Genomic DNA, 12,097 nt, shown 5'->3' on the forward strand with positions numbered 1-12,097 from the left:
AGAAGAATTCAGAAAGGGCCAAATCTCACTTTGAGATATTAGTGCCAATCACACAGATCCCAACGGACATCAAAATCATGCATCAGCAGCCAGAATTTGGCTTTATATTTCCAAGTCGGTTAAAATAAAATGAAGTGTGCAAATAAACTGTTCTCTGCTTCACTGATGTAAGTCTGGATTAACCACAAAAAAGCCAAAACAACTACTGCGGATTTGCACCAGCCAAACCACAGATCCCAGCCTCAAGTCTCTAAAGTACAGCATTTCACTGTTATCCCTGAGAGAAGCAGGGATATTAACACCACACCAAATTAGCATCAAAGCATTAGCTGTAATATACTTAGGGTATTTAGGGAACTACTTCTAAAGCTAAACATCAGACAAATTGTCTCTAATACTCCCTACAGATTAGTTAAAAAAAAATTTGTAATAGATGCAAATCCTGCATCCTCTCATGCAAGCACATAAGTCTGAAATAGCGGTGGAGCCTATCCCTTGTGTTGCAGGGAGAAGGCAGGTCCTAAAGAATACATCCTCAGATCTTCGTTTCTTAGAGAGAATTGCTCTTTCAAGCATTTTGTGCAGAAACACAAGGCTTGCGGTACTGCAGTTTGCACAGCTGGGAGCAACCGATTTTCCAACACGGAGCCTGGGTTCATTTACACTGGCAGTCTCTAACCTCTTGAAGGAAGGCAAATAGCATGAGGGGTTGGTGCCTGTGGGAAGAATGAGGATCTCCCAACTTATCTATGGGAGGAGGCAGATGCAATGGAAAGCCCTGGATGACTGGAAGGTGTGGAGGGAACAACGGTGTGGGTCCTGGCTCACTCCTCCAGACAGCAATGGCTCGGGGGGCACGGCTGCAAGACAAGGAAGCAGCGAGGGGAGAACTGGGGTGGACGAGAGCAGCTTTTTGTTGGGCTTGGGGTGGAGGAGCCCCTAACCTGTGTCTTCTCTCCCCCCAGACCCACCTCTCATCTGCTCTGCCATTAAATGCATCCCTGCACATAGTGCTAGATGCCTGGTGGGGATGGTGGGTTATTCCACCTGGACGGAATGATGCAGCAGGGTATGATTTGGGGCAAGATCTCACACTCTGGCAGGTGCTCAGGCAGAGCACAAGAAAAAAGAAATTGAGTCTCTGTGGACAACTTTCAGCCTCCTTTTTGTAGAGCATTCAATACACTTGGCTCCACGATCTGGATGGGCAACACATCTATTACTATGCTTAAAGTATTATTATTAAGAAACAAAATTTACAGACTATTCTGACAGGGAAAAGAGTCATATCTTGAAAAGTTTGATTCAACAGAAAAATCAGTATTGCTGGTTGTTACTGTATTTCCCAACCCTGAGAGATACAGAATACACACAGGTGATATCATCTCATGTCAAGGCTATTCTCTATAAGGCTCTGGTTTCACATACTCACGATTTTGTAGTGACCTGTTCAGTGAAATCAAAGCTGAAATATTAGTTAGTTACATTAATCAGACCTTTTTAATTTTAGAAGGCAAAAAAGGGAAGGAATCTATACCAAACACTCCAGCTATTCCCAAAGAATGAGTCAAGAGAATGAGGAAGAAAATTATTCCCCCCCGCACACACCCCTTCCTTTCACCGTAAGAGAAGGGACTTGCAATTTGGTGGCTTACAGTCTTTGTCAGGCAAACGCCTTTTCCAGTCCCAGGAAAACCGTCCAGCTCAGGCCACCTCTGAACACCCCCAGGGGAGATCGCTCTTCCGCAGCCCCAGCTGGGCACAGGAGCCACAGCAGCACCGGGAGAGGTGCGAAGTTCTCGGCTGGGCACAGCTCACGTACCCAACATCTCCAGCCACGAGCCTCCTGCTGCACCCGAGGCAGAAGGCCTGGTAAGCACGGACGGCAAGAAAGGGAGAAGGGTAGCACTTAGCAACCAACACCCAAGACACCTATTTTCCATATGTACCAGCTACTTTCTTGAATAATCACATATGGTCATTTAATTAAAGAGCATATCAAAATGCACATGCACAACCTTTGGAGGCCTTACCGTGGAACAGTAATACTGTTCTTTTCACACTACACACACACAGGTGGGAATCCCTTTTCAAACTCACTTTTAAATCATTTGTTCTCTGTGTAAATTATTTCACAGTTCAAAATTTCTGTGCTGCTTTTTGTTCAAGATCACCACCCTATTCAACTAACATGTCTACCAAATACCTCTATTATTAAATGTGAAAAAAGATCCATTTAATCAGTAAACCAGTAACAGCAGATATTGCTGGATTGCTTGAATAGATGTGTTTGGTATGAATTAATGTCTCTGAAAAAATTTGCAAATTTATTTTATTTTTTAAGAGAAGTGAGGCCTCCATGAAAATTAAGACTCTGGACAGTGAATGTTGCATCTTAAAAATGCCAACAAATGCATGGATTTTGCTTTCCGAAATGACTCCTTCCAACCAGTGCTTCAAACAAAAAGGATCTTTCATTATTATTATTTGCTATATTTAGATTTTTTATATATTTATACTCACACATGTTGATAGTCACTATAAGTTTGTATGTTCCCTTTCACTTGTTTTACAGTACCTCTATTATACAGTACCTAATAACGAGTCCCGAGGAATTGCACTGTTAAATCTCCTAGAAACAAGTTCTGAACAGCTCAACTCTTAGAAAAAGGAGAATCCTCATAAACTACATGTTTCTTCTCTGCATCTTTAGAATCAGAAAAACTACTACGAAACCAGTGAGGTAAATCCCTCGACATTTTCCTTGTTTAGTAAGTGAATTAACATAGATGTTTATTGTTTTGTTTTTCTAAGTAACACTCATGCTACGTTTTTAAGTAAATGTCTGATAACAAATCTAGTAACTAGTTTAAAAACAAATGGTACATAAATGATATATTCAATTAAAATACAGAGAGACATGCAAACATTCATTCCAATCTCACCTAACTCTCACTCAATATTCGTAAGGAAAAGACTAACTGAACATTGCAATTACTGTTATAAATGTTACAGAATTAATACAACAGAAAATCTTAGCTCCTATTTTGATAGGGTGCTTTTAGGTCTTTGGATATTCTAAGGAACACGTAATTGTAAAATACCAGCCACGGGGCAAGTTCAATGACTCTGGAAGCTACTTATACACAGGCTAGCTAGCTACAGCTCCTAAGAGATCCTTAGTGATCCCTGTCCAGCCAAGAATCAGCAGAGCACAGCTGTCCTTCCTCCCTTCCCTGAATGCCCACGGCCCCGCCGGACCGCTTTTATACCAGCTGAGAGCAGCTGGGCAGTGTGAGAATTTGCCGCTACCTGCGCGTAAACTGGATTTCGGCTCCTTGGTGCTGCCAGAATTGTGCAAAGCAGTTAGCTCGGAGAAGAGCCCTGCTCTGCAATCACGTGGCAGCCTGGAGCACAAGGGATGGGTTATCTTTCCATCCACGTTCTCAAAGCACAGAGAGTGAACAAAGTTAGCCAGAAAAGAATTTTAAAAATAAATTAAGAAATCAGCAGAGTGATGCACCAACAAGTCATCGTAAGATTGATAGCACAGCATGCTCCACTTACAGTCAGAACGGCTGCATCGGACATAGATAATAGATCTCTAAAACTTACTGCGCAGCAACCCGAAGACCACAGGCCATACATGTGACTGGTCTTTACTTTTTCAAATCACTTTAGGAGTTCTGTAAGCTCAGTGATAAGCCATGAACAATTCACACACACTTAGGTTATGCAAGGTCTAACAAAGCAGCAGCAAACACTCTAGAAATAAGGATCTTTGAATAACTGCTTTGAATCACACTGGCATAAGCTTAACAAATTCACACTCAGACCCTTACATGGGAAACAAGTCACGTTTTTTGAGCAGAAAAGCAAAGAGTTATGGTACAAAACTCTTCAAATGCAACCTTAGGAGCCTTCTGTTAAAGCCATACCATCTTCTGGGCAGAACCAAATGATCACTGCCAGCAGCAAGACTTCGGGTTGACCATATTTTTGCTCATACATTCAAATTTGGTTTTAATCTAACAAAGAACCTCAAGGGTAGCCTCTTCGGGAAGCAAATGTTATTATAAGATTAACCTGATGTATTTGCAGAAAAGTATTCTATATAATAAGAATAAAAGTTATTTGTTAAAACCAGGATATAATAAGATCAAGTGCGCTGCATATTATGCAGTCTAATAGTATTGCTACCCCCTGCCCCAATGCTAATAACCATAAAACAAAACAAAAAAAGGTCTGTGTGAAAAGGAAGCAGCAATTGAAAAATGTAAAAAAAAAAAACAAAACAGCAGCTATTTTCTAGGTCTGCCCAGAGATGAAGTGATTATCTGACCTGGCAAAGCATCTGTGACAGTGAAATTGTTTTGGACTACTCCTCTAGTCCTCTGGGATGCTCTTTTGTCCTCCTGTCATTTCTCCTCTCTTGCACACGCTTTCTCCCCTCATCTCTGTCTCTCTAGCACAAGCAAATATAGAAAACAAGTAAGAGGCAAATTCTAGTTTCTGCTTCTGTCTAACCTTGACGGAGTTGTTTGGATCTCTGTCAAATCCTAAAGAAAAAGGTAAAAAAACAAAAAAGTACATTCCTGCCACCTAAGACGACCAAGACAAGCTCTGGGCCACGTTTGAAGCCTGAAGAGACCCTTTTATCTACTGGCAATAAGAATCGTGCGTACCTGTTTTTCAATTGAAACTTCTTACAAAAGCTGAAAGCCAAAAGGTGAATATTGAGGTCTGCAATCATATCAAATAGGAAGCTGTTTAAAAAGTTAGGCCTGTGCCTAGTTCCAGGAAGGTGCCACATTGCATTGTGCTAATCATTAAGGATAAAGACAGTAAATAATTGTTAATGTGCTGTGCTTATAGAGCAAAGACAGCCATTTCTTTAAAGATTAGTTTGCCAATAGAAGTCTAAAATAATCTCTTCGGAACAAGTAGATGGATTAAACTCCATTTCTTTTGTAGTTCAGTGGCACATTTATACTTGCATGACCATTGAAAAAAGCAGGCACATTGGAGAATTTGACCCCACGCAATCCTTTCTAATAGAAACTTTGCCTTGATTTCTAATAAAGTACAGAAGAACGGCAATCTTCCAGAGCTACTAGCTTCACAAGATTTTTAAAAAAGTATTCCAGCAGATAACCTTACCTACAACTTGCTCACAGGACTTCCCTTTCTCCTCCATTACCTAGCTGCTATCAAATGATCGCCTTTGCTACACCGCCGCAGTCCAGAGGGTCTGCTGCAAACTCTGCAGGTCAGCACGGCCCCCAGGCCAACGCTGCGGGGGCCTCCACCGGTTGAAGGCACTTCCCCAAGAAGTTTCTAGCTCTAACTCTTTGCCAGTTAAAATCAAAAGGGAAATCAATGAACTGATACATTACAGAAAGAAGTTCAGGGTCTTTCATAAACATTAATCTTACAGCATTGTATGAATGTGGTTTAGTGGCAATAACCAAACTTATTACCAACATCAGAAAAAAAGCGCCATATGTAAATGCCCTGATCCTAGGAGACACTGATGGATTCCATTCTAGGATATAAAGATGCAAGATTTATATTTGCCTCTAGAGATGTTCCAAAATGCTATTATTGAGGCATATCTCCAAGGAGAGGAAGGGCTTTGTTTGGTTTTATTTTTTTAATCAGGCAGAGCAAAATGTTTTCACGTAGGGAGAAAGAAGAAATGCAGCACAAAAACAAGACCGTCCTAATGGAACAGGGGGACTTGGAAGAGGAAATGAAGATGGAATAAAAACACAGGAAACAAAGGTATGCACTCTTTGAGCGCCTTTATTGCACAGACACATGCAGGGACAATTTGCTCCCAAAGGAAATCATCAGAAAGTTGCCTTTTAAGAAGCTGGATTCAGAGACCAAACCCAGCCTTTTGGACTGATCCAAAGTTAGACAACTGTGTCTTGCTGTTGCCTGTGATGGGCTTTTGATTATGGGGCCTCAGACACATTTTGTGGTTTCATCTTTTAGGACCAATTTGTGCACTCAGCTACAGGCAAGCGAGTCCTGTGGTGAACCTGCGCAGGCACATGCGTGCGTCTGCAAAATTCGTCTGGCGCTGGCTACTTCCTGGACCCGCTGCTGTCTTCTCTGTGCAAGCCCTTACAGCTCCTGAGCGAACTCGGCCATACAAGAGAGTTAGCTAAGCTCACAGGTGATTCATATGCTTGCCACGATTCAACAATCTCATCCAAGAATTCAAGCCCCATTTTTAAATGCTTCCTTAATTTAGATGTCTTAAGTGCTTTGCTGAAATTGTTAAGCACCTGATTTAAAATCAAGGATGTGCCGTAGTAGCTTGCTTAAGTAGGACCTCACAGAGTCATAGGAAAGGCTTTACCACCATTACCAGCCCATTTACATCTTTCATTCTGATCCTGCTTTCCTTTAAAAACCCATTCCAGCACTGAAGCCTGACCAACTTGGGTACAAAATAAAAAACAGAATCAAGCTCAAGCAAAAAGGAAAATACCACAGCCTTAGTGCAGAGTAAATAATCCACATCTGCAATGCATCTCTTGTCATTTAAACTCATGGCACCCCAGGCCTCAACAGTAACTCCAATTCTGCCTCTCAAAATTAGAAATCTATTTCTAAGCCAAAGAAAAAACTGCTGGAACTTCAAAATTGAACATTTCTCTCAGCACCAAGATGCCCCACCGTTCCCCCAAGTTTGCAGAACTCTCTAATGGACTTTGTCAACATAAGAGAAAATACAGGCTGCCAGCTGAGATTCAGAGATATGCAGTCACAGGAGAAAATATAACAGGGGTGAGAAAAGCATACAAGCATTTCAGTCAAAAGCCCTTTCTAGTAAGCATTCAGGACAAACTGAAAATGCACTGTTTTCCATTAACTTTTAAAGGAATCAGCATTTCTTTTATGAGAATATTTGTCTTAGGGCAAACATCGATGGATCAATACAGCAGCAACATAGACATACGTTTTCCTATCAATCATATATTAAAAAGAGCAGCAGGACTTTATATTTAATACTCAACGTAACCAATTAGTACTGCCATTCCCCGATGGTACACAAGTTCATTCCCTTATTTTGCCATGGCAGTGAATTCTACAGTTACAAATGAGAAGCTACAATTTGATTTGCATGCAGTAACAGTGCCTCTAAACCTTTCATGCTTCTTTCCATTTTTTCCCATCTGTTACCAGAGTGGAAGTTTAGGATCTATTATTCCCAGAAGGGGACTTACCCAGCTGGACATCTATAACAGTTGGGTGGTTCTCCATGGGGAACAATGGCTTTGGAGGTTTGTCTGTGAGCAAAGCTAGAAAAGAAAATGAGAAAATGTGATGGAAAAATTGAGACAAATGACTGGATAAGAAAAATTCTGCCAGGTAAGCAATTGAACGTTTGCACACTTGATGGCAGGTAAACATTTATTACATAATGTTGCTACTTTGGCTGTTACCCTGCCAATGCACTACTGGTTTCTTTGCAGGTGTGGTGGCCCACTGATTTGAAGGAGGCAGGCTATTTTAAGAGATATGTTCTTAATACAAAACAAACTGAACTCCATCTGATTCCAATCTATACATAATATCTAGATCAAGCATTGTAGATCCTGATCTTGCAAAGCTAATGTACTTAACTGATTTGAAAACCGTCAACCTAACTAGTTCAGTGAGACCAGATCTGATATGTCTTAATGCTCATCAAAACTAGTATTTGGACGCTCAAAAAAAACTTGCGGAGTTTAGCCTGATGAGTCCCAACAGCTTCACACCTAGCTTACACTCCCACCCAATTCAGATGGTGCATCCAGATGCTCTTCTCGAAGCCTCCAGCCTCCAGACTGCCCTCTATTTTCCCATGTTTTGCTCTTCTGAGAGCAGAAAGCAGAGCCCAGGCCCGCTCCTTATCAGGTGACTGCTTGAGCCGCTAGGACTGATGACCATGGGCAATACTACCATTAAAAACTACAGCTACAGAAAACGGCTTTATGATACAGTTTGAGTGCTCAGGGCCAGACTTTGTTAATGATTTTTATAAACTGGAGCTAGCTTGAAATAAATCACTGAGTATCCCTGGAGATGGAGGAAACTGTTCTTGTCAAATACAGCATCAGGCACCAAAATTTAGGAAAACTAAACATTTCAAAATTACTTTAAAATATTCTCAGTTAAAATTCACTGATGGAATTTATTTGATCTGAGTTTGGAAACTGAATCTGCGTTTTTCAGTAAAAGATTAGGACAGAACTGCCCTGATCTCCTCTGCAGCCTCCACGCTTGCTGGCTTGATAGGAAACGAGGCTACTCCAGATTTTGTTAGCTCAGGCTGTGGGCCCCCGCTGCCCAGGCAGCAGGCCAAGGCTCCCCAAACAGAGCGGGTTCCTGCCCCACGCTGCGAGGACCCCCGTCCCCGCGTCTGCCTCGGCACCAAGCTGCTGGTTCAACACACCTTCAACAGGGCTTTAAAGCCAGTCAGCCAAGCAGCTGGAGCAGAGCAGCAGCAACCACGTATTTCACTAACGTGGCTCCGGGAACCAGCTATCAAACAACAGTGGCACAAAGTTGGGGGAAGGTCAACCATTCTCACAGCTGGATTATTCTGCTACAACAGTACAGTCTGAGGAAAAGTCTTCAATCCCCCCAAAAATCCATATCTACAGAAAATGATGAACTGCATTAAAGTAGTACCTATTTGATTTTGCTTTATAGTTGCCACTGTTATTTTAAACTTCTAAGAAGTGATTTTCAGCACAACGATCCGCTTTCTCAGTTCCATTTAAATGAAAAGTCTCTTCCACTGACCCTACAGTCATGCTTTGCTTATCACAAAATACGCATTTCAGTAACCAAATAGCCAGTAGTCAACATTTCAGATCAAAATCACAAGTGTTTGTAAGAAGGACTTTTTACCCATGAGAACAACACAGGAATCTCTTAAGTGATTTAAGCAGCAGCCTAATAAGACTAAAACCACAGGCAGGGTTCAGAATGAGAGACAAATGGGAAATTCTATTGACAAGAATACAGCAGTTAAAAAATGCTCGTCCAATGCCAAGTCACAAGACTGACCCAGAGGCAACATCAGGGCCACCTGTACAATCACATTATTTGGGGATTAACCGGTGAGCAGAAAATTTCTGGCAGGAACAAATAATTAATTTTCTGTGCCAATGCACCTAAGTCCTCTGAATGTCTTTAGAGGGCAATAAGAAAGTAATGCCAAACCTACACACAGAAGTATGGTTTAACTACTTCCTTTTTAAGGAATTTCAATCCTAACCAAAGTTGAAAACTTCTAAGTTTTAGGCATCAAACCCAAGGGACTTCGGAGGACATGCCACTGGTTTTTTTTGTTTTTTTTAAAGTAATGTATGTTTTTAAATTGCTGAAAGCTTTTGAGAGGCTCTTTCTCATAAAATCCCATTGTATGCAATGGGAGATGGATAACTACTTCGAGAGCTCCTCCACAAATGCCAGCCTAATTCAAACAGTAAGTTTCTTAACTGAAGTTCACACCTCCTTCAACCAAAGCTCATTCCCAATATTCCAGAAAAACAGTCAGTTCTCCAGGAAATCCTGATACTCTGATGCCCACAGAATTTCATAAGGGGGACAAGAGGGTGATAGTACATTTTTAGCACAGACATTTTTCCGTTCAGTGCGTATTGGAACTCTGCTTTTCTTATATTCTGACTCCTCGTGTGAAAACCCTCTGCCAATAAATACTAAGCCAATAATAAGAGCCACCAGAGCCATAAGAAGGACCTCTTTGCTGAAAACGTTTGCTGCTTTCTCTTGGCTCACGGTGGAAGATTAGCTGTACTGTGGTCTAGCCCTGGCCTCTGCTGAGGGGGAACCTCATCACTACAGTCACAGCCTGACATTGCTTTTCTGCAGTTTTGGTTTTGGCTTCTTTATTGATTTTTATATTCTCTAGGCAGACTTCCCCAGAAGGCCTGCTGGAAAGGGGCAGGAGACAAACTACTGAAGAGATAGTCCAAATGTACAATATTCCGCAATAACTGCCTCTGCGCAACTGAGGTCAGTAACTTCTTAAAAGAACGAGACAAGAAAACCCTAGCAAATACTTTTCAGCTTAGGAAGGATTCAGCCTCCTTAATAGGGTAACACGTTAGCCTGTGTCTAAATACAGGACTACCCAGATGTTCAGCACAGAGAAAAGAGCAGCATATTGCTGGAGACTGCAGCTATTTGCTGCAGCTTCCACATGGGCCTGTTCCAAAATATACCAGAGAGAGCAGAAAGGTCTCAGTGGCTGCAGGGGTGGGGTTGGAGCATGGTTTTTGGATTCAGTACCAGGCATCCAAAGCAGCAAGTCCTCTGTCCAGAGCAGGCCAGAACAAGCAATGTTCTCACTGACCCTTTATGGGACTCCTTCAGAGGACATAACTGTGGGTTTAAAGCTGAGCACAGGCATGAGATCTCATAGGAAAGCAATTCTTTCGAGAAAAGCAAAGGCTGGAATGGAGAAAGAGAACAGATTAAGAACGCAATTCTAAACAACTTGATATACTAGGTCAATTTTTTGGGGGGTGGAAATCTGCTAAAATGGGGAGGAGGAGAGGAGGGAAGCCCACACAATCCTCAAAACCAAAAAACCTTGCATTCCAGTTGAGCGTGGGCCCTTGTACTTTGTGAGACCCCTCTATGGAATTTCACTTTTGGTGTATTACCCTCACTTTGCTTCTTTTCTTAGCTTTTCAGGCTTGTGTTGCTACACTTAGGCTTTCCTTGTATTACCACTTTTCATCATTGGTACTAAATTCTACTCTAACTTCACGCGCACTGCAAGACTCACAAAAAGCTGGCTGGCGTAGCTGCACCCATGCTGCTCCACAGTGGGTTCAGGCTTTCCTTCGTTATTGCTCTTTCATATGCTTTTCATTCATGTACCCTTCACAACCCAAATTAAGCAAGGCTTCCTCTCACTCCCCTTGCTTTACTTGCAGCCTTTGAATGTTTTTTTAGTGTGCTCATGAGTGTCACATTTTAAACAGTTACGTTATGCCATATTGTTCTTGGAGGGTAATCATCATAATGAACTGGCAGCCTGTCAGAGCTCTTCATGTAGGAACTGAAACGGCCCAAAGGGATTTTGAGCCTAGATCGCAGTGGATTGCTGGCTTTCCAATGTCATACATGTTTACAGGACACAAGAGCCGTTTCTTATTTTAGAGGTCAGACATGAGATTACTTATTCACCTTGCAAAATTCACTTTTGGTCCTTCTTCAACAATAAGTTGGTGCAAGATATTCTCAGCGGCAAGGAATTTTAATCCAAAATTGATGATCTCTGTACTTGACAAGAGGCTATAAACAACCTTTATTCAAATACACCTTCTTTTAAGAGCAGCTTCTTTAATTCTCTCAGCAGTTTTATAAATGAGTGGTACTCCGATCTCTAGCCTTGTTGAAGTTACTGTATCGATATGTCTTTAATAAACCTAATAGTATTATGTTATTTCATCTAATTCTTACTTCACCTCCCATAAAAAAACACTTTTTATTAAAACAGCTAAATGCATTGCAAACACTCTTCCTATTATTAAAGGCATAACAGTACTTCTGCAAAAAGTATGAAGATACCTCATTAACTGTCATAGGAAGAGCTGGGATAGAACTATTTTTTTCAACCCCCCTGGGCTGCTTTGAGCAGCAACACTTATATGGTGAAGCCATTGGAAAAAGCATAATGCTAATTTCCCAGAACATCAATTCACCTGCCTTTGTGAGGGTCTGATAATGCAGCACATGCTAAGGGAGCTCTTTGCCTTTACTCGTGGCACTCAGACTCCATCCCACAGACAGGCTGGGGCAGTTTTTGTCTGCATTCGTTTATGCAAACGTCAGCACCATGATGCATAATTATGAAGCAGAGAAGGGTTCACACAGGGGATCCTGTCTTTGTCCCAGGGTAACACCAGTCATGCTCCTGGGGCATCACTTAAAGTCACAGGTACTGGATGACAAGCTGGAAAGACACTTCTGGGTACCTGGAGGCACCTGGCAATGTGTTTGCGTCCCTTACGAGCTTGGTGGACATGCCCAGAGGCTGTGTAGCAGTCAGGGTCTT

The 12,097-nt window shown here is 41.8% G+C and overlaps 1 protein-coding gene across 2 annotated transcripts in view; it reads right to left on the reverse strand.

Moving 5' to 3' along the window:
• Positions 1–12,097, reverse strand: part of IL1RAPL2 (interleukin 1 receptor accessory protein like 2) — a 405,544-nt gene that overhangs the window by 107,790 nt on the left and 285,657 nt on the right. For both annotated transcript variants that reach the window (XM_013946318.2, XM_067304228.1), the window contains one exon: positions 7,242–7,316. In XM_013946318.2, the coding sequence (XP_013801772.1) occupies positions 7,242–7,316 (75 nt within the window). The remainder of the gene's footprint in view (positions 1–7,241; positions 7,317–12,097) is intronic.

Source organism: Apteryx mantelli, chromosome 13 (assembly GCF_036417845.1).
Source record: "Apteryx mantelli isolate bAptMan1 chromosome 13, bAptMan1.hap1, whole genome shotgun sequence".
Classification (NCBI taxonomy): domain Eukaryota; kingdom Metazoa; phylum Chordata; class Aves; order Apterygiformes; family Apterygidae; genus Apteryx; species Apteryx mantelli.